Source organism: Erpetoichthys calabaricus, chromosome 17, assembly GCF_900747795.2.
Source record: "Erpetoichthys calabaricus chromosome 17, fErpCal1.3, whole genome shotgun sequence".
NCBI classification, from domain to species: Eukaryota; Metazoa; Chordata; class Cladistia; order Polypteriformes; family Polypteridae; genus Erpetoichthys; species Erpetoichthys calabaricus.
The window spans coordinates 5161711-5187413 of NC_041410.2; the positions used below are offsets into that span (position 1 = coordinate 5161711).

Below are 25703 nucleotides of genomic sequence, written 5' to 3' on the forward strand. Positions count from 1 at the left end.
CAAACTGCATTATGGTGTGGTATGACAACTGCTCCCAGATGACAGGAAGGCCCTGCAACAGGTGGTGAAAACTGCCCAGCACTTCATCGGCATCTCGCTGCCGACTATCACTGACCTGCAGCATACATGGTGTTCTACGACGGGGTCGCAGCATCACACCCAACCGTGGACTGTTCACCCTCCTCCCATTAGAGAGGAGCTACAGGAGTCTTCGGTCCCACACCAGCAGGCTCAGGAACGGTTTCTTTCATAACACCATCACTATTCTGAACTCTCAACCCTTACAACTCAATATCCGACATTTCTAAATAGCAATAACCTCTGACTGTACTCAATGTATATTTTGACCTGCTTACATATATCTATTCTATACATAAAAATATTTCATATATCTATATTCATACCATGTATCTGTTCTACTGATCAGTATTCATATCTATATACCCTTCCTTATATATACTACCTGTAAATTCAAATATCATGTAGATATTCTCATTTGTATGCTGACTCATTGCACCTTACTGTTTTTTGCACTTTAATGTATTATTTGCACGCACTGTCTATTGCAGTGGTCTCAGACTCCAGTCCTGCAGGGCCGCAGTGGCTGCAGCTTTTCATTCTAACCCTGACCTTAATTGGTGACCAGTTTCTGCTGCTAATTAACTCCCGTTCTTTTATTTTAATTTACTTGTTTTTTTTTAAGATTTGTACCCCTGAATTGCTCCATTTCTTTCCTTGAACAGCACCCATACAGAAATGAAATGTGACGCGAGTGAGCCAACAGGAGAGCAACTAAGTCAGGGCCTCAAACTCCAACCAGTTGATTTATTAGGCGCCGAGTCTTGTTGTTCATTTAACCCGTTTAATTCCATGGCTTGATGCTGCTCTCATTGTGCAATAACAGACATTTCTGAAACTGCTGATTTTCTCTTTTCACTGTTCAAATCTTTGGGGGACCTGAGCAAAGCAACATTCCTGAGATCTTCACCTTTCTTTATTTTCAGGTATTGTATGACAGACACAGTTTGCTGGTCGTGTTTTGGCTCATTATGTATCTCGTTATTGTATGGCTGCTAATTAAGGAAAAAGAAACAATTAAGGGGTCTCAGTCTTCAAGAGCAAATCAAGTAAAACAAATTCAAAAGAAGTTAATTAGCAGCAAAAACAGTTCACTAATTAAGAAAAGGGTTAGAATGAAAACCTGCAGCCACGGTGGTCCTCCAGGGCTGCAGTTTGAGACCACTGGTCTACTGCAATGTACTTACTACTTGCACTTTCTGGTTGGACGCTAAACTATATTTCATTGCACTTGTACAATAGCAATAAAGTTGAATCTAATCTATTCTAATCGTGCTGTAGCAGATATCGCATACAGGCTTGCATGTACTTTTATGGTTTTTTGTCCCCATTTGCCATAAAGCCGAAGCATTCCAGACGCCACACCGACTGCCCTCTTTGTTAATTGTGTTGGTGAACACTCCGATGATGCTGGAGTTAGCATCTTTTAAAGACCCGTGTGGGTTGAAATGGGGCTGCAACTCCAGTCATGCCCACTGATAGCCTATGAGGCTCCGCCATCAAAAACCAGAGTGAACCAGAGATGCACACTAGAAAATCAATACCATGAAATGTGAGTATTAAAGTAATTTTAAAATCTCAAAAAAATCAGTACTTAGTGACATTTTGCTATTTTTGACAGACCTACTCCTGATATCGCTTGATTTAGAGGGGACCACAGTATAAATGCAGAGAGTCCATCACAATTGGCATTACAGCATTAACACTTACTGAATTACACCCTACAAACTGCCACAGCTTCCCTGTTCTGCCTTTCAAACAAAGAAAAAATATGAGAAGTGGCAACCATTTTTTTTTTCTACTTTGCTGCAAAGTAAATTGAAGTTTCGAGATTGCAAACAGAATACATTTATTGAAAATCTACCGATTCAGATTTGGTTTTTTAGACACAGTGGCGGCACATGATTCCCATATTATGCAACATGGAGATATCTCAGCTTACATTCCCTGTGAGACAACTACAAGAAAGAATGAGGGGTCAAAACCATCAATAGACACCGGGTGACAGATTAATGTCAGCCCTTCTGAAAGACTATAAAACCCAGTTCAAATACCATAGCAGGGATTAGGTGACCATGGGGTTTCTGGGGCAACCAGAGAAGACCTAAATGTTTAAAACCCAACCCACTTTTATATTTAATTATAGAAAAATTCCCCTGTAGGAAGGCAGGTGCAGAAACCATTTTTATTTTAATAATGTGCAAACTGTTTTTGAGGAAGGCTTTCATATGAGGATATCATCTTACCACTTGGGTTCAAGCTGATACTGGATTGGGCAACATGGCCAGGTTAAATTACCTGCTGTGGCCTATTTAGTGCTCTGTTTTACAGCTCCATTAAACAGAAAGGTATTGTGGAAAATATGCAGAAAGGTGCACAAGAAGGCGTCAGTCATCACTGGGAGCATGTGAACTGGGTTAGAGAACACATACCACTTTCCACAATTGATTCCTTTCAATCTGGAAGTGGAATAATGTTAAGGTACACACTGAACCTAACAGCATATCTCTCTATTATATAAAACAAATCTTGGAAGGAGACGAGACGTGATTTTCTCGGAGAGACACTTATACGTCCCACGAGAAAGAGATTTAACCACGCCTGGGGCCGGAAATAAAGGACAAAGAGTAGATGACAAAGTAGAACGTCATAAACAATTCAAAAACGTTGGCGCAACACACATGCAGAGCAGGTTAGAGACAATAATAGTATGAAAATTCGAAAGTCTCAAAAAATAGATAGTAAAGATTGCATTAGCACAAATGAAAATTACTACTCGGTGAGATAACGAGCGGTGTTTTGTTATTGGACTTCTGTGCTCGTCACGGATTGTCCATAATGAACACCATGTTCAAGCATAGGGGTGTTCATATGTGCACTTGGCACCAGGACACCCTAGGCCTCAGTTCGATGATCGACTTTGTGGTCGTGTCGTCGGACTTGCGGCCACATGTCTTGGACACTCGGGTGAAGAGAGGGGCGGAGCTGTCAACTGATCACCACCTGGTGGTGAGTTGGCTTCGATGGTGGGGGAGGATGCCGGTCAGGCGTGGTAGGCCCAAACGTGTTGTGAGGGTCTGCTGGGAACGTCTGGCAGGGCCCCCTGTCAGAAGTAGCTTCAACTCCCACCTCCGGCAGAACTTCGACCACATCCCGAGGGAGGTGGGGGACATTGAGTCCGAATGGGCCATGTTTTGTGCCTCTATTGTTGAGGCAGCTGACCGGAGCTGTGGCCGTAAGGTGGTCGGTGCCTGTCGTGGCGGCAATCCCCGAACCCGCTGGTGGACACCGGCGGTGAAGGATGCCGTCAAGCTGAAGAAGGAATCCTACAGGACCCTTTTGTCCTGTGGGACCCCGGAAGCAGCTGATAGGTACCGGCAGGCCAAGCGGAATGCGGCTTTGGTGGTTGCTGAGGCAAAAACTCGGGCGTGGGAGGAGTTTGGGGAGGCCATGGAGAATGACTTTCGGACGGCTTCGAGGAGATTCTGGTCCACCATCCGGCGTCTCAGGAAGGGGAAGCAGTGCAGTGTCAACACTGTATATGGTGGGGATGGTGCGCTGCTGACCTCGACTCGGGATGTTGTGGGTCGGTGGGGGGAATACTTCGAAGACCTCCTCAATCCCATTAACATGCCTTCCAATGAGGAAGCAGAGCCTGGGGACTCAGAGGTGGGCTCCCCCATCTCTGGGACTGAGGTCACCGAGGTGGTCAAAAAACTCCTTGGTGGTAGGGCCCCAGGGGTGGATGAGATACGCCCGGAGTTCCTCAAGGCTCTGGATGTTGTAGGACTGTCTTGGCTGACACGCCTCTGCAACATCGCATGGACATCAGGGACAGTGCCTCTGGATTGGCAGACCGGGGTGGTGGTCCCCCTCTTTAAGAAGGGGGATCGGAGGGTGTGTTCCAACTACAGAGGGATCACACTCCTCAGCCTCCCTGGAAAAGTCTATTCAGGGGTCCTGGAGAGGAGGGTCCGTCGGATAGTCGAGCCTCGGATTCAGGAGGAACAGTGTGGTTTTCGTCCTGGTCGCGGAACAGTGGACCAGCTCTATACCCTTAGCAGGGTCCTGGAGGGTGCATGGGAGTTTGCCCAACCAGTCTACATGTGTTTTGTGGACTTAGAAAAGGCATTCGACCGTGTCCCTCGGGGAATCCTGTGGGGGGTACTCCGAGAGTATGGGGTACCGGCCCCCCTGATAAGGGCTGTTCAGTCCCTGTACGATCGGTGCCACAGCTTGGTCCGCATTGCCGGCAGTAAGTCGAACCCGTTTCCAGTGAGAGTTGGACTCCGCCAGGGCTGCCCTTTGTCACCGATTCTGTTCATATCTTTTATGGACAGAATTTCTAGGCACAGCCAGGGTGTTGAGAGGGTCCAGTTTGGTGGGCTCAGGATTGGGTCACTGCTTTTTGCAGATGATGTTGTCCTGTTTGCTTCATCAGGCTGTGATCTTCAGCTCTCTCTGGATCGGTTCGCAGCCGAGTGTGAAGCGGCTGGGATGAGAATCAGCACCTCCAAATCCGAGACCATGGTCCTCAGCCGGAAAAGGGTGGAGTGCCCTCTCAGGGTTGGTAGCGAGATCCTGCCCCAAGTGGAGGAGTTCAAGTATCTCGGGGTCTTGTTCACGAGTGAGGGAAGAATGGAGCGTGAGATCGACAGGCGGATCGGTGCGGCATCCGCAGTAATGCGGGCATTGCATCGGTCTGTCGTGGTGAAAAAGGAGCTGAGCCGCAAGGCGAAGCTCTCAATTTACCAGTCGATCTATGTTCCTACCCTCACCTATGGTCATGAGCTATGGGTAGTGACCGAAAGAACGAGATCGCGAATACAAGCGGCTGAAACGAGTTTCCTCCGCAGGGTGTCTGGGCTTTCCCTTAAAGATAGGGTGAGAAGCTCAGTCATCCGGGAGGGGCTCAGAGTAGAGCCGCTGCTCCTCCGCATCAAGAGGAGTCAGATGAGGTGGCTCGGGCATCTGATCAGGATGCCTCCTGGACGCCTCCCTGGTGAGGTGTTCCGGGCACGTCCAACCGGGAGGAGGCCCCGGGGAAGACCCAGGACACGCTGGAGGGACTATGTCTCTCGACTGGCCTGGGAACGCCTTGGGATTCTCCCGGAAGAGCTAGAAGAAGTGGCCGGGGAGAGGGAAGTCTGGGCATCTCTGCTCAAGCTGCTGCCCCCGCGACCCGACCTCGGATAAGCGGGAGACAATGGATGGATGGATGGATGGATGGATGGATGGATGGATGGATGGATGTTCAGATTTAAACTTTAAGTCAGAGACTTGTAGATTGTCTAATTTGTGTTGCCAGCGAGAATTAAAAGTTTCCAAAAACGTTGTTGCGGTATGAAGTCCCGTGAGATGGAGACTTTGAACATGAGATTCTATCAAGTCACAGTCTACTTACAACTGTTTTCAACCAAGACCACGGTCATCTAACCTCAGTTGTGTGAATGCTTTTGTCAGACACACTTAATGTGCTCTTAGCTCTTATAAATTTTATCAGGACAATAAGTTTATACGTTCTAGATGACACGTCAAAGACTAAGGGAAGAAGAAGAAAGAGCAGGAGCAAACATTCGAAAAAGTCATTTTATTTATTAGAAAGAAACGATATTCAATCACGGGCAGTTATACGTTGAGTTGTCACGATGAAAGTCCAAACACGGAATCAAAATTCAGTGCGATAATGACAAAAAGTTAATTCCAAATATTGGTTTTACTAAAGTTTCACAGTAAAAGTGAAAATAATGCATATGTAACAATTCCCATGAAAATAATCTCTTTAAAAATTGTATATCCAGTAAACCAAACCCAGGGGTGGGCGAGCAAAATGAGCAGGGGGCAGAGACCCCTAGTACAGACTAAAGCAAATCAGATATGGTAAGAGGCAAAACTCATGATATAACATCTGACAAATGAAAGTATTTAATCATTCAAGTATTTTTTGGCGTCACAGAGATTAGCACTGCTGCCTAATGCATCCACCATGTTACCAGGCACCATCGATGTACAATGGAAAGTCCATCTTATGAGAAGGACTTAGGAGTCATGGTGGACTCGACATTACCAACTTCCAGACAGTGTGCTGAAGCCATTAAGAAGGTTTAGAGAATGTCAGGTTATATAGCGCCCTGATGTGTGCAGTACAAGTCCAAGGCAGGGCTGTCTTAAGAGCAAAAGCAGTGCACTGGGGCTTCTACCTACACAGCCACTCAGCGAGTCACAACATACATAGATTAGCATGGGGCCCCCGGACAACTGCCCAGCGTATCCATGCATTAAGACAGCTCTGGTCCAGGGAGGTCCTGCTCAAGCTTTATGCCACACTGGTGAGGCCTCATCTGGAGGTCTGCGTGCAGTTTTGGTCTCCAGGCTACAAAAAGGACATAACACCACAAGAAAAGGTCCAGAGAAGAGCAACTAGGCTGATTAGAGATCTACAGGTGATGAGTTATGAGGAAAGATTAAAAGAGCTGAGCCTTTACTGGAGATGAAGAGGAGACCTGAGTGAAGCGTTTAAAATTATGAAGGGAATTAGTCCAGTGGATCAAAACGGAGACATTAAAATGTACTCAACAAGAGCTTGATAAGTATAAATTTTGCCAATACATTAGAAATTTTTTTCTTTACAGAGAGAACCACTGGCACATGGAAGAAATGACCAGGCAATGTGGTGGACGGTAAGAATTTACAGACCTTGAAAACATTGACTTGATGTTATTTTGAAAGAATTAAGTGGATAGGACTGGCGAGCTTTGTTAGACTGAATGGCCTGTTCATCTAGATTGTTCTAATGTTTGCTTTGAACCCAGCACCCAGGTTTTGTTTACATGATGCACATTTCCCCATGTGTGCATGAGATTTTCTATGGATACTCCAGTTTATCCGCCACCCTACCCCACATCCTCAATGGCTTGCATGTTGTGTTAACTGGCAGTTCTAAATTAGACCCATTTGAGTGTGTGCAAGTGGGTCCTGCACTGGACATGCACTCTGCCCAGTGTCCCTCCCCACTGTGGATTTGCCTACAACCTTGAATTTTTTTTTTTTTTAACCAGAGTTTGAAATTTTATATTAAAATATCTGCTTTCATCATAACTTTATAGCTTGTTCTGAACTCCCACTAGCCTGTGTGTTTAGAGCTATACTTGCTCTAATGCTACATTCATGTACCACTGGGGGAGTCGGGCGTATGTGCGGATTACATAGACAGAAGTTTCCACAGTATGAAATATTACATGAACATGCTTCGAAGTGGGACAATTCAGAGGAAATGACACTACCAGAAATAACACATTTGCAAATTAATGTTTCCCTCACTATTATTCAATAAAATAAAAAAATAATGTTGGCCAGAAATTGCATTTTTGTGGTTACATTACATTTGGAGATGTGCAGTACTCTTGAAATGTGTTTAATGTTGCTTTTTACATTCTCACACACACAACAAAAAGGTAATCCCTAAGTGATTTTTGTGCAGACCAAGAAGTAAAAGAGCAACCACAATGCATTACTCTAAAAACATGGAAGTGAAAATGCATGTGAAAACAAAAAATCTAATCAAATGTTATTTGCCATATACAAGTATGCACAAAATACAATACATAGTGAAGGCTGAGTTACAGAAAATAAAGAAAAATATAATAAAAAAAACACACACACACACACACACACACAAGAGCATCTGCTTTGGATTATAACAGAACTGCTGCCACCTGATAACAGGCTTGTAGGTCGCAGTAAGATGACAATGAAGACAGAAGGTGAAATGTCACAAATGGCTCTCAAAATCTCCACATCACATGACCAAGGCATTAGCCGTCACGTCACTCAGTGCCCTCAAGAACTATTCAGCAATTATCTCACACTCCCGGTCTATGTGGGTCTTCGTCTAAGGTCAGTTTCCTTTGCATATTTCAAGTCAAAAGTTTCTTTACAAACACGGTACAGTGGAACCTCGGTTTGCGAGCATAACTCGTTCCGGAAACGTGCTCGCAGTCCAAAGCACTCGTATATTAAAGTGAATTTCCCCATAAGAAATAATGCAAACTCAGATGATTCGTTCCACAACCCAAAACTATTCATATAAAAATGATTAATATAAAATATAAAGTAAAAATACATAAAACAAATTAACCTGCACTTTACCTTTGAAAAGAATCATGGCTGGTGTGAGTGAGTTTCTAAACTCTTGTGGGATTGCACCCAACGGGACGACACGCGGAAGAGCATCCCAAAGCAATCGCAGTCTCCCAGCGCTGTAGCAGTTCGCCATAAAAGCGAATCCGAAAAGATAGCGGACATGCTATAAGCGCCTGCCGTCGATGGGTGATACAAGGAACGTTATAAATACGCAGGGCACAGGATTACTTGGCCACTAACCTGGCCGTAACCCTGCTTGACTGCTGTGTCTGTGTATAGGAGAGTGGCAGATCCCGCTACAATAAATAACCACACTGTTGCTGTTACAAGCTGAATAAAGCTGGTGTTGCTAAAGTACTGAGACTCAGCTTCGTGCAAGATGGGGACCCGCACACCACAGCACGCGCACACACACAGTCACAATGCTGTAGTAAACATTGGGATTAATAAAGTATCTATCTATCTATCTATCTAAACAGTATACGCTCGTAATGATGTGAGGCACGCCAACTCAGACGGAGAATAGGAGACGATTACCCACAATCCCGCAGCAAGAGAGAGAGAGAGAGAAGAACCATCAGCTCAGTTGTGATCACGTGACGCTCAGCAGACAAAGCGTATACATACTACTCGTATTACAAGACCTCGCTCGTTTATCAAGTCAAAATTTATTAAAAATTTTACCTCGTCTTGCAAAACACTCGTAAACCAAGTTACTCTCAAACCGCGGTTCCACTGTATATGGATTTTCCATGCAAAACTATTTTCTAAAGTTAAATACTTTCTATAAATTAAGAAAGGAAAAAAAAAAACTACCTTGCCCACACTGACGCTTTACAAGCTAATTAAAAGACGGGCTGAGTTATGGGACACACACTCTCAACCCACTGGAAGAAGTAACGGAAGACAGAACAAAAAACAAAACTGATGGCCATTATGAAAACTGCTGCACATCCTCTGACACACCAGCACTGAGGACTTTCAGCCAATCAGTTACTCAGTAGAAGTGTGTCAGGAAACTACTGGGCTCCTTTAGACTGATGGCAAGACAGCTTAATAATGCCTCACTGAGGCAGCCAATTTTCATCTTTAACCAAGTCATAACTTTTCTTTCTTTTTATTCATTTCTTGTGTGTATTTGTTTGTTATAATTTATGCATGTGTTTGTTAATTAAGCTTCAGTAAAAAGCTATGTGCTAATGTTCTATTTACAGTATGCCCCTACAAACTGAAGTGGATTATTTGAAAACGTAATGACAGATAATCTAGAATCCTTTGACTCACTACAGAGGATCCTGAATAGCATACAGGCTTGGGCAGATTTACGGCAGATGAAATTTAATGTAAATGGAAAGTATAACAAATTGGAAGTAAAGATTGCAGATCTGAGTACACAATGGGAGGTCTGAAACTCGAAAGTACCCCTTAAGAGAAGGACACAGGACTCATTGTGGATTCCTCACTATCATCCTTCAGGCAGAGCACAGAAGTAATTAAGACAGCTAACAGGATGGTAGAATGTTTGGTTACATAGCACCCAGATGTGTAGAGTACAAGTCAAAATGAGGAGATGTTTAAGCTTTATAACACGCTGGTTAGGCCGCGCCAGCAGTGCCATATGCAGTTTTGGTCTCTGGGCTATAAAAAAGATAAAGCAGTGCCTGGGAAAGCCCAGAGGAGAGCGACTAGGCCAATTCCAGATCTGCAGAGTAGGAGTTAAGTGGAAAGATGGAAGGAGTTAAACTTTTTCAGTTTAAGTAAACCGAGAATAAAGGACTTGTCAAATTAAATGACTGCTCGAGAGATTTTCAGTCATAGCCTTCACCAACATTATCTTAGGCGGGTCGTAGGAAGTCGGCAGCACGCTTCTGTGAAGGCCAGACATGCCCTGAGACTCAAGTCCAACTAATCTGCGACTCGCACTGACAAAAATCAAACAGGTCTGACTTTGTCCTCAGTCATGGGAGTGGGCCCTGTGTGCATGAACGCTGACAACTAATGAATGGAAGTACAATTCATATAATGCATGAGGCACTTCGGGCTTCACAAACTAAAAAAGAGACTTGTCAGTTTTGTGTTTTATGTACCATGACAGGAAGAAAAAGAGTAAACAAAGGCCCAGGACTCCGGTAAAATGTGTGGTATCTGTTAATCCTTCATACTGCCATAGTGCCACTTCCATTACGAAGCACATTATTGGCTGTCATAAATAGGGGCAAGCATGACTGCGCTGGAAGGACAGTAAATGTGACATGTCCAGCAATTATCAGTCATTTAAAATGACATGGCCGGCAAAGAGTTCAGCAACTGATCTCCACAAGTCTGACATACCCCATGACTAGAAGTCACGTAATGTGACATTGGCCAGAATATTAGCTTATATAGCACAATGTGTAGCATTCAAGTTAAAGGAGGTTATGCTTAAGTGTTGTAATTTACTAGGGAGGCCATACCTGGAGTACTACGTACACTTTTGGTCTCTGGGCTACCAAAAAAAAAAAAAAAAAAGACAAAGCAGGACTATAAAAAAGTGCAGAGAAGAGCGACCAGGCCGATTCCAGGACTGCAGGGGATGAGTTATGAGGAAAGATTAAAGCAGTTATCAATTCTGTTTAATTTAAAACGAGTTCAGAAAGAACACAGAGGGCAAAGTTTGAAAATTGTCAAGTGCAAATTTTGCACAAAAATTGGAATGTCTTTCTTCACACTCAGAAAGACCTCCAGACACATGGAATAAGTGACCAAGTAGTGTGGTGGACAGGAGGGACTTACAAAACTTGACTTGAAGGAATTAAGTGGATAGGAGTGGCGAGCTCTGTTGAGCTGAAAGGCCTGTTTGCATCAAAAGTTTTTCATATGTTCTAATGACTCTGAAAACAGATGCCCAGTTTTTATTATACTGTTTTAAAAATTACAACTCAATTGCTTATTACCACTATTAAATCCTAATCATTAGCTGCTAACACATCGTACTTCCTTCACAAACCCTCATGCCCAATCTGCACCACATCACTCCAGGACCAAATTTCTTAAACTGTAGGTCGCAATCCAAAATGGCCACCGCTGGATGGCGAACTAGTGATGTACTTAATGGTAATGGGTCACCATGAGTTCATTAAGCAAATGATATCACTGTGACAATCATCCACAATTCTCCAAGGGGACCCCGCTCTGACAATCATCCAGATGTTCAACAATGAATGTGTCTCGAAGACACTAAAATGAGGAAGACTGGGCCATGAAAAGCAGTTTAAGAAACTCTGCTCTAGGCAGTCTTCATTAACCATTACATCACTGACAAAAGGACCTGCATTGTTGGGTCAGGTGCATTTACTTGTAGAGCTGTTGGGAAAATTAGAAACATTACAACAAGAATGGGCCTTTCAGCCCAACTAGCTCTTCCATCCTATTCACCAGATGGTCCAAACTAACATCAAGTTAAGACCCGACAGTCCCTAAAGAACAACTCCCCACCACACAACATGGTAATTTGTCTAATGTGTCTATGGCTCTTTGTGTGAAGAAAAACTTTCTAACATCTGTGTGACATCTGTCTTTAAGTGGTAATACTTAACACTTCTGTTTAGGTACTGCAAAAATGCATCTAAAAGGGTGTCCCAAAATTCACGCAAGATTTGAATTTGGCGCCATTTTTGCGGGAAAGTGTTGCCAACGAAAAAAAAAGACAGTGTGACAGCTCACAGTTCAGGGTTATTAAAAATGGAGTGCTACACAAAAGAACAACGCATTTTTCATTGTTGAGCAATATTTAAAAAATAATGAAGGTTTGGCAGCTACAGTCCGCAATTTTCGTACAAAATATGGTCGGAATAGTGATTTAACTTCATCAACTGTGAAGAGATTAATTAAAAAATTCAGGGAGACTGGATCAATTAGTGATCTTAGACACTCTGGCCGTCCTTCAACAAGTCGTTCAACACAAAACATCGAAGCAGTTCGTGAGAGTGTTGCTGAGAGTCCAGGAACATCAATTCGGCACCGTGGTCAAGAATTGAACATTTCCAGAAGCTCTCTACAGCATATTCTCACGAAAGATTTGCATCTTCAAGCTTACAAAGTTCAATTGTGTCAAGAACTGAAGCCTACTGACCACACACAGCGAAGAGAGTTCGTTGAATGGATTTTGGAACAACAAGTGAATGCTGATTTTTCTAACAAAATCATCTTCAGCGATGAGGCTCATTTTCATCTTGATGGCTTCGTTAATCGTAAAAATTGTTGCATTTGGGGTTCAGAAAATCCACGAGTGATTGTTTGAAGTCTAAGGTTTATGCCATCAAACCCACGACCACCCAAGCCTTGAAGGAGGAAAATGAGCGCTGTATCAACGAAATTCAGCCACATTTATGCAAAACGGTCATGGAAATTTTTTTGACAAAAGAGTGTGTATGTGCCAGCAAAGCCGTGTAGGCCATTTACCCGATAAGCTATTCCATACATAACCCTATACTGTATACTTTATGAATCAATTAAAAATTTACAATTTTTAATTAAAAATCTGTGTTCTCTATCAAAATTACTTCTTGCGTGAATTTTAGGACACCCTATATTACTCATTTACTCTTAAGACCTTAAAGACTTCTGTCAGTGATAAAGACGCCAACAAGGCCTCGGTATAGTGGTTATTCATCTCAGAGCAATGTGGCTTACTAAAATAACCACTGTGGTGTGGTCCGAGGTGGCTCAAGTGAGGCATTTTTCCCTTAATACTGCATACTTTTCAGTACAAGACCCAGGAATCCTTCATATTCAGAAGTAATTTTACCAGCAAATCAGAAGCTCTTAAAATGCCACGCAGCACAGAGATATAAAAGATCAGTAACGTGGCTGTCTAAGTGCAATTACGACAACAAGGAGCCTTTGCTATGGTCTTGTTACAGAAAAGTAAATGAATGTTTGTTTCTGTTCCTAAAGTGCTACCCCTTCAGTTTACACTCTGTTCTTGTTGGAGAATTTATTTTTAAAGTAACAACTCAAATCTACTGCACTAATTCCATTTTAAAATTGTAAACACTTCCAATCATGTCCCCTCTTAATCTCCATTTGTTTCAAGTGAAACCTCCTTCAATCTCTCCTTGTCACTCTTACCTCTTAGTCTAGGAATCGGCCTAGTCGCTCCTTTCTGGACTTTCTCTAGCACTGTGATGTCCTTTTTGTAATCTGGAGACCAGAACTGCACACAATACTCCAGCTGGGGCCTCACTGGTGTGTTCCATAATTTGAGTATAACCTACCATGACTTGCACTCCACCCACTGTGATTCATAACCCAACGTTGTTAGCTCGCGATTGCTTCTGTACATTGTCTTGATGTAGATGGTGGATTTAGTACGAAACGAATGAAGTTTAAACTTCAGGGCCCCTAATCCCGGAGGGGTCCCAGAAGCGACTTTAGTCCACACTGCTTAAAACTTTTGGCTGTCTATTGTATGAGAAAGGATTATTAAAAATTAATAATATAGTGTAATTCAATAAAAAACAGTCTACAGTACAAGGGTGGTATACCATGTTAGCCATTATGGATGCAGTGAAAAGTCAACTATAATTTATTTACTAAAAGTTATGAGTTAGCCAATAAAAGGTGTCATTTTGCTTGACTTCTCACTACAATACAAAACAGTTAAGTAAAACTCAAAAAAGGTTACTCAAGTATCATGAAGGCTAGCTGTAAACAAAAAAATCAGGAGTGCTCTCCCCTAAACTTTCTCGTATACTCAGATATGGCGATGGATATTTGAGGAGTGAACCGCAAGACAATCTTTATATTTTTATATTATGTACATTAAAGAACCATCAACAAATCAAATGAATAATATATTGAACGATTATTATAAAAGTAAAAGTTGAATAAATCAGACTCTGCAGCTGCACAAATAAAAGGTAAAGTACCACTTCCGGTTAACAGAAACAGCGCAAAAGTTGATAGAAATCTACATTTTGTACCTAATACTTGTATGCAAAATTTGGTTGACCGAAGTGAAAGCGAACTCAAGTTATCGTGTTTACACACACACACACAGATACAATACTATTTTTGGGACTTCTTCCTACTCAGGGAGCTCTAAAACATCGAGCTTCATCAAAATCGTGAAATGGGATTTTTGGACGATTATAATACTTTCCCTATACTTCATATATAACAAAGTAAAAAGTGTTCAAATTAAGGATGTTTCTTAATATATTTAATATACAATTATAAATAAAACACTTAACATTTATGGAAAAAATGATTTAATTTATTGAAGTTATTTATGCTTTTCACAAGCCGTGAAGCAGAAAGGAATTTTTCAAAGCTATCCTATATAAAGAACAAATATTGATTTACCGTGAATTAAGAACTTTTAAATTCTTTATTCTTTTTTCTTAATTCAATGTCTCTAGAAAATGGCACTGCAAGGAAGCTCTCATATGACAAAACTGTATGTGAATATGTTGCTATAAGAAATAAAATTCAGACATGAGCGTCAGTAGGCTTTGCACCCCTAGGAACCAATTTACTCAAACTATTCAGTAACATTTGAATAATTATTTACCGCTCTGATTCTGATCTAGGTCCTCACGACACCAACTGACAAGAAGAATTCATAATGAATTACAGAATTACGGTATTTGAGGGTTGCTCTAGAGTGCATTTTTTTCTTGCATGATTTGGCTCAAAAACTAATCAGCACATTCTCATCTCATAACTGGCTTAAGTTTCGAGTTTGGTATTTTTCCTTCCAGCTGTTTTAGCTCCAGACCACCCTCAAGAAACTGATGCACAAAGACAGACAAACATACACACACCCATCGTCGAGATATCGATGTTTTCGGTATCAGGGGACACTAAAACGTCAAGATCTGTTGAAAACCAGAGATCAAAATTTTTGACGAATCTAAAGTTTTCACTCCTCACTCACAGACAATAGGTTATGGTGGGGAGGGCACAAAGCAAAAACGTTTTGTAAAATGTACTTCATGTAGAATGTTTTCGCGAATGGTGCTGAAAATAAAAGATTATATTGACGCTGGTCTTTTCTGTGTTTAATTTTGTCATTGTAAGATATAACATTTGCCTAATTTAAATCCCCCCCCCCCATATGAGCCAAGCTATAAGGCACAGGAAATTTTGGTACCACTTTAGATTAGGTATCCCAAATACTCTATACTTACCATGGAATTACAGAGTAACTAAGTGGTATTACCTTGTATTTACTGTACTGTTCTTCACATTGGCTTTTAATTCTTAACCTGTCTTATTTCCACTTGCTTTTTGCTATTTCTCTGTTTTATTGGGTCCCCTGGCCTGTTTTTTAGTGTCTCTGTTTTAATTCTCTCTTAATGTTTGTTTTTAATATTTTGCTTTTAGTCTTGCTTGTTTTAACTGTACAGCGCTTCGGTCAGTTGTAATGCTGTGTTTTTAAGCGCTTAACAAATAAAAATGGTATGGTATGGTGATAAGTATGAGTATAATTAAGTACTCGGTTGTAATTATTATTCCACAATTATTTTTATAAAAATGTGTGTATATAAATTGTGAATTAATAATTATTACAACTGAATACTTAATTAGACCATTACACTGTACTACACAGTAAGTACAAGGTAATAACACCTAGTTAATCTGTAAGTACACAGGTAATTACATGATACGTAGAGTGTATTTGGGCCACCTAAAGTGATACAAAAATTTTTATTCATACCAGTGACTTTGACATGCAAGATAACACTGCACTGCAATTTTAATCCAAATCTTTGTGACAGAAAAAATAAATTGTGGTAATCTGTCATGCAGCAACCCCACAAAAGAAGATAAGAGAGGTTACCCAGACTGTATTGCAGGTTGTGAAGGGGCCTCATAACAGTTCAAGCTTCAGGGCCCCAAAAATACAGGTCCACCACTGTAGGGAGGACTCCACAGTCCTTCTCATAAGGTGCAGGTATGGCTTTGGACTTTAAAACCCAAAGGTTGTGGGTTCAAACCCTGCTACTGAACTTGTCTGACCATGACTCTGGGACCTGTCTGGACTCCAAGAGAGAAAGCAAAAGAAATGTAACCAACTGTATGTCTCTCCCATGTTGCAAGTTACCTCAGATGAAGGCATCCGCCAAACAATAAGTGATGATAATAATTTGAAAAAGGTGCACTTTTCAAGTTTCAAACCTCCCATTGTGTTGCTGAGATCCAGCAGGTTAAAAATGAAACGCTGTTTCTTTAAATCAATTTACATTTTTTTGATCTCAACATTAGCATATTGGTTTACATGGGCGTATAATTTAAAAAGAATTCTTTAAAAATAGGTTGTCAACTAAGACGTCATAGTGTGAATGACGGAAACGAGTGGCCCATGCTGCTGAACACTCAGCCAAAGTGTAAAGTATCCGTAAAAATGAAGCTGAGAAAGGGCGGCCTCTTTCTTTTTGACTACTAAATACGCGCAGAAAGAAGGGAGAACGCATCGTGGTGGTAAGCGAGCTGGCGGGTGGGTGTTCGACCGGCCCACCGGCTCTCTATGCCCGGCCCTACATGCTCACCGTAACCCCATTTTTGTTTCTCCTGCCGATCAGCCGTCCCTTTGGGATTCCCCGCTCCGCTGACATTTCTGCGCTGTTACGGGAGGAGGTGGACGGCAGGGAGGAGGAGTGCGTCTCAGCCTCCCGCATGTGAACGGCGCGGTAACTTTCTCTGGTTTCGCAGTCGCGCTTTTGTTCCTCAGCCCATCACCGAGCCCAGCTTCCCGCGCGCGGCGGCCCTTTTTAATTAGCGCATCGGCGGACTCTTAAAACACGAGGAGGCGTAGCGCACGGGTGACCTGTAGGCACGTTTGCAGAACAATAATACCAACACACCGGGACCGAATGCTCTCCATGCAGCCACTGGCCTGTTGTGCGATTTTATATCTGCTGCTTCTTACGGAAGTGCGAGTCCACGCTAGAGCGCCTGTCCATTCTCTGTCTGCCCGTCTGTCTCGCTTCCTCTCCCGCTGGCTCTTTTTTTTGTGTGTGTTTGCTTATTTGTTTGACTGACTGGAGTCGCGCGATGTCGCTTAACAGGGTGACCCGCTCGCACCGATGAACAGTCGGGACGGCCGGTCGGTTCACACTACTTACTGTTGCACAGAGCTATCAGGGCGGCGTCTTGCGTGGTTTTCACCTCCAGCTTCAATGGTTGCTGCTCCGAGTGCCGCTGAATTTCTCCATTCGCGTCGCCGATGGTGAGGAGCCGCACGCCCGGGAACACGGACACCGCCATCTTCGAACTTGGAGGAGAGCCGGAGCGACACGCCGAGGAGGAGAAGGATGATGAGGAGCGCTACTGTTCACAAGGGGGAGGGGAGGGGAGGGCAGAGGGGAGTGAGAGCGAAAGCGCGAGGGACCCGCAGCGCCACGCAGCGGTCGGACCTGGGAATAACCACGCCTCCAGTGACAGGTCGTGCGCTTCGTCCGCTTTTCTTTTTCATCTTCTTTTTCTTGCCAAGTGAATACTTTAAACAAGCTTATCACGATTAATTGACTCATTTCCTGAAATCTCAGATTCTAATACAGGGTCTCAGGGGACCGGAACCAGACCTGGTGATGTGGAACACAAACCAGGAACTAGTCCATGGATGAATTAAATCATTGATATGCTTCTTCTTTTTATAAAGCCCTTCCCACTTTCGTTTGGGGTCGCTATATTGGACCAGTCTTCTCTACTCATGTCTTTTATATACTTCCTCACCTGATGCCTCTTATAGATAGATAGATAGATAGATAGATAGATAGATAGATAGATAGATAGATACTTTATTAATCCCAATGGGAAATTCACATTCTCCAGCAGCAGCATAATGATAAAATAAATAATATTAAATTAAAGAATGATAATAATGCAGGTGAAAAACAGACAATAACTTTGTATAATGTTAACGTTTACACCCCCGGGTGGAATTGAAGAGTCGCATAGTGTGGTGGAGGAACGATCTCCTCAGTCTGTCAGTGGAGCAGGACGGTGACAGCAGTCTGTCGCTGAAGCTGCTCCTCTGTCTGGAGATGATCCTGTTCAGTGGATGCAGTGGATTCTCCATAATTGATAGGAGCCTGCTGAGCGCCCTTCGCTCTGCCACAGATGTCAAACTGTCCAGCTCCGTGCCTACAATAGAGCCTGCCTTCCTCACCAGTTTGTCCAGGCGTGAGGCGTCTTTCCTCTTAATGCTGCCTCCTCAGCACACCACCGCGTAGAAGAGGGCGCTCGCCACAACTGTCTGTTAGAACATCTGTAGCATCTTATTGCAGATGTTGAAGGACGCCAGCCTTCTAAGGAAGTATAGTCGGCTCTGTCCTTTCTTGCTCAGTGCATCAGTATTGGCAGTCCAGTCCAATTTATCATCCAGCTGCACTCCCAGATATTTATAGGTCTGTACCATCTGCACACAGTCATCTCTGATGATCACGGGGTCCATGAGGGGTCTGGGCCTCCTAAAATCCACCACCAACTCCTTGGTTTTGCTGGTGTTCAGTTGTAGGTGGTTTGAGTCGCACCATTTAACAAAGTCATTGATTAGGTCCCTATACTCCTCCTCCTGCCCACTCCTGATGCAGCCCATGATAGCAGTGTCGTCAGCAAATTTTTCCACAAGGCAGGACTCTGAGTTGTATTGGAAGTCCGATGTATGTTGGCTGAACAGGACCGGAGAAAGTACAGTCCCCTGTGGCACTCCTGTGTTGCTGACCACAATGTCGGACGTGCAGTTCCCGAGACGTACATACTGAGGTCTGTCTGTAAGATAGTCCACGATCCATGCCACCAGGTATGAATCTACTCCCATCTCTGTCAGCTTGTCCCTAAGGAGCAGAGGTTGTTTTTTTATTATGTTTATTATTATATTATTATGGGCGGCACGGTGGCGCAGTGGGTAGCGCTGCTGCCTCGCAGTTGGGACACCTGGGGACCTGGGTTCGATTCCCGGGTCCTCCCTGCATGGAGTTTGCATGTTCTCCCCGTGTCTGCGTGGGTTTCCTCCGGGCGCTCCGGTTTCCTCCCACAGTCCAAAGACATGCAGGTTAGGTGGATTGGCGATTCTAAATTGGCCCTAGTGTGTGCTTGGTGTGTGGGTGTGTGTGTGTGTGTCCTGCGGTTGGTTGGCACCCTGCCCAGGATTGGTTCCCTGCCTTGTGCCCTGTGTTGGCTGGGATTGGCTCCAGCAGACCCCCGTGACCCTGTGTTCGGATTCAGCGGGTTGGAAAATGGATGGATGGATGGATTATATTATTATTTATTATATTATGTTTTTTATTATATTTTTTCTTATGTTTCACACAGGGTTCCTCCCCTGGTTTGTGTTCAAATCAGGGGTGTCACTAGCTTTAGTACTCATTAGGGGTCTAGTACCCCGCTCTCTTGCTAGCTGCATCTTGTTCAACTTTGGGTCATCATACAGTGGAAGAATGATGGGAGAGTTTTTGGGTCCCCTGTGGAGGTTCGCATCCATGCATGGCAGTACGTTAAGTGGGTAAGTTGGGAGGAAGGGGGTCTTGGCGCTTTAGACCGGTGTCTCTCATCCATTCTGGTGTTGTGACCCACTTTTTTTCATGTTAAGTGTATTCATAACCCTTTGATGACTTGAGCACAGTTGTCAGAGCCGGGGGGGGCTTGAACACCAGGGGGTTTCCCCCTCAATAAGTTGAGTGTGATCGAGCACAGTCGTCGGACCACTGGTGGCAACCCACTTGAGTTGAGGAACACTGCTTTAGACCATTAGATAGATAGATAGATAGATAGATAGATAGATAGATAGATAGATAGATAGATAGATAGATAGATAGATACTTTATTAATCCCAGGGGGAAATTCACATACTCCAGCTGCAAAAAATATTAAATTAAAGAGTAATAAAAAATGCAGGTAAAAAACAGACAATAACTTGAATAATGTTCAACGTTTACCCCCTCTGGTGGAATTGAAGAGTCGCATAGTTTGGGGGAGGAATGATCTCCTCAGTCTGTCAGTGGAGCAGGACGGTGACAGCAGTCTGTCGCTGAAGCTGCTCCTCTGTCTGGAGATGATCCTGTTCAGTGGATGCAGTGGATTCTCCATGATTGATAGGAGCCTGCTGAGTGCCCGTTGCTCTGCTACGGATGTCAAACTGTCCAGCTCTATGCCAACAATAGAGCCTGCCTTCCTCACCAGTTTGTCCAGGCGTGAGGCATCCTTCTTCTTAATGCTGCCTCCCCAGCACACCACTGCGTAGAAGAGGGCACTCGCCACAACCATCTGATAGAACATCTGCAGCATCTTACTGCAGATGTTGAAGGATGCCAGTCTTCTAAGGAAGAAGCGGCTCATTAGATTGAGTAGGTGGGGGTTTTCTCGAATATAAGGGTCCTAGACACCTGACAGTAGTAGCTAAAGCCCCAATGATGCCACTGGTTTAAATTCCTTTTTTTATGTCCTTTTAGTTCATGTCTCATGTTTTGTTTATGATGATACTAGCTGCCCGCGGCTCTGCCCGCATACAGGACACACTTTAAAAATCAATACAAAAATAAAAAAAAAATGTAATAATTTGTATTGAGAAGAATTTTTATTGATAACTTTCGTATCCGAGGGCCTCTTGATATACAATATTTTTTGGTTTTGCTATCGGGGCGAGAATGTAGCTGCGATCTCTTTGGCAAAAATGTAAAAAGTTGACGAGGAATCTCTGGCCAAGCGGAAGGTGGGTACTTCAGACGTTGACAGGAGAGCGTCCTCCGCGTGGGGAGAAAAGCATGCAGCCGTGATATCCCTGCCAATGAGCAGGTACCCTCTAAAACACACGTAGCTCTGATTTCTCTCTTTCAAAAACGTCAAACGTTACTCCTTAACAATCTCTAGATCACAGGTGTCGAACTCCGGTCCTCGAGGGCCGCAGTGGCTGCATGTTTTCATTCTAACCATCTTCTTCATTAGTGAGCCGTTTTTACTGCTGATTAACTTCTTTTGCTTTAGTTTTAATTAACTTGACTCAGGCCCCTTAATTGTCTCCTTTTCCTTAATTAGTAGCCAAACAATAATGAGACATCAAACAAGCCACCATATGACAGAAAAAAACAGAAAAATCAACAGATTTGGAAATGTCTGCTGTGGCAGAATGAGAGCAGCAACAAGCCATTGAATTAAATAACGGGCTTAATTAACAGCAAGAATCAGCTTCTCATTAAAAGACTGGGTGGAGTGAAATTGGTTGGAGTTTGAAATCCCAGTTTAGTTGCTCGTCTGTTGGCTTGTTTCAGGTCTCATTTCTGTTTGGCTGCCATTTAATGAAGAAACAAATCAATTCAGAGGACTGAATCCTTAAAAACTGGGCTATTGAAATGAAGGGAAAAGAAGTTACTGCGGTGGGTTGGCACCCTGCCCGGGATTGGTTCCTGCCTTGTGCCCTGTGTTGGCTGGGATTGGCTCCAGCAGACCCCCCGTGACCCTGTGTTTGGATTCAGCGGGTTGGAAAATGGATGGATGGATGGAAAAGGAGTTAATTAGCAGTGAAAACTACTCACTGATTAGGAAAAGGGTCAGAATGAAAACCTGCAGCCACTGCGGCCCTCCAGGCCCGGAGTTCGACACCCCTGCTCTAGATGATAATGTCTGCTGAACAAATGGGTGTTGCCAGCTAAGCGGGGGTGAGGTGCGCTCCAACACGTGGCGGGAGGTAGAGCGACTCGAACAGAGGCTGGCGCTGAGTGAGGAGGGCCCCATCCGTCTCCCGCTCCCCTCGGCCCGCAGCCTCTCTCTCAGATTCATACAAATAAATTGTTGGCACAAGCAAACTGTGATACTTAGCACAATGAGAGAAGTCGCAAAATCAACAGGAATGTTCAAGCAAATTCCAGAAAAAAAAACCCGAACTAAATCCGTTAAATAATTCTCTCGTGAAAAGCGGACAGACATACAGACGGACGTTGGTTTTTATATATATATACTAGTCATTTAGCCCGTTACAATAACGGGCGCTAGAACAGTAGTGCATAAACATTAGTAGGAACAGTCTATATTAAATGGCAAGGGACTTTGACCTCATTCTTTCTGTTGGTCGTATTTTTCTTTCTTTCAGCCTTTCTTTTGTTGATGTTTACTTGCTGAGCTGACCGTTCTTCGTGGGCTGCCGCTGTGTATTGTGTGTCTTTAATTTTCTGTGACAGTAATACTGTCTTGTACGGCTCTATTCAATAAGGGCACGCACAAAAAGGCGAGCTTCAAAAGGGCGACCTCAATTGAGCGCAGCGAATAAAGGCGTTCGTAGATAATTTAGTTCAAATGGCTCTGGAATATGTGAAGAGCAACAAAGGTGCAGATCTTTATTTACGTGCACATTTATTCGCTGGGCCCAATTGAGGTCGCCCTTTTGAGGCTCGCCTTTTTGTGTGCGCCCTTATTGAAGGATACCGTCTTGTACGTCCGCTGGCTTGTACGTCCGTGATATACCTTTAATTTTCTTTGGCGGTAATACAGGCGTGCGCGTCGGTAATATGCCTTTAATCTCCTCTGACAGTAATACTGGCTTGTATGTGGCTGTAATATGCGTCACTGTATTGTGTACCTTTAATTTTCTCTCGCAGTAATACTGGTTTGTATTTCCGTAAAACGCCTCTAACTTTCTCTGACAGTAATATCGCGCATCGTACCGTGCCCGGCGCATGCGCACTTCACCAGAAGACACCCACACACGGACACCTGGACGCACACAGGGATTTTATATATATATATATAGATATATTGTGCCAGACGGCTGGGGACCCTACCCAGCCGGGACGCCTGGATGGTCCATGAGAGGGACTATACCTCCCCTGGGCCACGAGAGGGCAGCCGCCCGGGTCTTCTTGGGGGCCACTAGAACGAAGCTGGGAAGCGCATCCCTGTGAGAGGACGTGGCCACTGCCAGGGGGCACCCAGACGGTTATGGAGCCCTGGATGGCAGCACTTCCGCCACACCAGGAAGTGTCATCAGACGGAGGACCTGGAGCCCATCCGGGTCATTATAAAAGGGGCCGCCTCCCTCCAGTAGACGAGATGGAGCTTGTGAGGAGGGGAGTGGAGGTCAAAGAAAGAAAGAAAGAAAGAAAGAAAGAAAGAAAGTGTTGGGATAAGGCACTGTGGTGCTGTATAGAAAATAAACATGTGTGTTTCGGACATTCTGCTGTCTGTCTGTGTCGGGGGGGCTGGCTGTCCACAATATATATTGTTTGTAATGCTTATACAAGGCCAGATTAAGACCACAAAGGCCTCAGAGTATCTCACACACACACAATTTTAAGAATAAAACAAGACAGTGCCCTGTGCAGATGTGATTGTACAATTCTGTATTATATAATACAACAATAATACAATTCTGTATTATAACAAGCTTTCCCACTTGGAGATCTGATCGCAAAGTTAATCGGTCATTTCATCTCTTCGGGGTCCCCCTTGGATATCTGACCATTGGTCACTCATAGATGACATCTTTGGCATATAAGGTTTAGCCACTTAAACTAAGGCCCCTTGGTGAGCAGGCCCCGAAGGCTTCCACCCTGAACACCCCCAATGGTAGATCCACCCACGTGTTTATTATTTGGATTATTATGTGTGTGTTTGTTTGTTCATTTATTGACTTATTTTTATCGGCCTAAGCTTCTTCTACCATGTTATTTGTAAAGTGTCCTCCATAATGACTGGGACAAAGACACATGTTTCCTTGATTTGGCTCTCAGCTCCACAGTTTAAAATTACAAATCAAACAATTCAGACATCGTAATTAAAGTACACATTGCAGACTTGCCTTTAAGGGGATTTCCATACCTTTCGGTCACACAACATTTTTTCTGCATTGCCCTCCACATTTCAGGGCAACATAATGTTGGAGTCAATTGGCGTCCCGGGTGTTTGTGATTCCTCAGGTGTGTTGTTGGTTCCTAGGATCCCTTAGCTTACTTGTACCCTTTGGAGTCTGTAATTTCCATTGTTCAACTTAAAGAGAGGAGCTGTGCCAATGGAAGTCAAAGAAGCCATCATGAGTCCATCCATCCGTCCATTTTCCAACCCGCTGAATCCGAACACAGGGTCACGGGGGTCTGCTGGAGCCAATCCCAGCCAACAAGGCAGGAACCAATCCTGGGCAGGGTGCCAACCCACCGCAGGACACACACAAACACACCAAGCACACACTAGGGCCAATTTAGGATCGCCAATCCACCTAACCTGCATGTCTTTGGACTGTGGGAGGAAACCCATCATGAGTCTGAAAATCAAAAACTATACTATTTGGGACATCAATGAAACCTTACGATGCCCTCAATCAACTGTCTGGAATATCACAAAGAAGAAATAAATCACTGTTGAGCTCAGTAATCACAAAGGAACTGGTAGGCCAAAGGTAGGCCTCCACTGCTGAGGACAGAAGAATCCTCACTCTGCTCAACAAAAAGCTCCAAACATCTGAAACAGTCTTCAGGGGGCCGACGTGTGTGTGTCAGAGACGACTATCAGCAGAAGACTTCATGAACAGAAACACAGAGGCCACACTGCAAGATGCAAAGCAGAAAAACAGGATGGCCAGATAACAGTTTGTGACTTCAAAGAGCCTGCAGAATTCTGGGAAAAAGTCTCGTAGAGAGACGAGACAAAGATGAACCTGCATCAGAGTGATGGCGAGAGCAAACTATGGAGACTAAAAGAAATTGGTCAATATCCAAAGCAGACCACCTCATCTGTTAAACATGGCGCTGGGGGTGTTATGACTTTGACGTGTATGGCTGCCACACTTCTCTTCATTGATGATGGAACTGGAACTGCTGACAGCAGTGGAACAGTAGATTCTGAGGTGTAGAGAAACATCTTATCTGCTCAAGAACCAGTAAATGTCTCCAAAATCACTGGACGGCGCTTCATCCTACAGGTGGGTAATGAGCCCAAACATACCAATAAGGTGACACAGGAGTTCTTCAAAGTGAAAAAGTGGAAAATTCTTAAATGGCCAAGCCAGTCATCCAATTTAAATCCAACTGAGCAGTCCCTCCATATGCTGAGGAGAAAACCGAAGGTGACAAGCCCCCCAAAACAAGCAGGAGCTGAAGATGGCTGCATTAGAGACTTGGCAGAGCATCATCAGAGGAGATCCTCAGCACCTTTTGACGTCTATGAATTGTAGACTTCAAGCAGTCAATGAATGTGAGGGATATGCGACAAAGTCCTAAATATGACAACAGCTTTAAATAGACCTGCCATTGTCATGTCCCAAATATCATGGTGCCCTGAAATGCTGGGGCCTGTGTAGGACAAGTGTTGGGTGGCCAAAATGTGTGCAAATCCCCTTCAAAGAAAGTCCGCAAAGTGTACTTTAATCACAAGTCTGAATTGTTTGATTTGTAATTTTAAAGTTTGGTGCCAAGGGGTACATTGGGGGGTTTGTTGGGTCAGATCCGTCCCAAACATTATGGAGGGCACTGTAATTACTCTGTTGGCATTTTGTAAAGCACTTTGAGCACATC

General features: G+C 43.7%; 1 protein-coding gene across 1 annotated transcript in view; it reads right to left on the reverse strand.

Annotated features, from left to right (window-relative positions):
* Positions 1 to 17547, reverse strand: part of carm1 (coactivator-associated arginine methyltransferase 1) — a 55808-nt gene extending 38261 nt beyond the window's left edge. Inside the window, exon 1 of the mRNA XM_028822476.2 lies at positions 17331 to 17547. Coding sequence (XP_028678309.1) covers positions 17331 to 17472 — 142 coding nt within the window. The 5' untranslated portion in view covers positions 17473 to 17547. The remainder of the gene's footprint in view (positions 1 to 17330) is intronic.
* Between the last annotated feature and the right edge of the window lie 8156 nt (positions 17548 to 25703).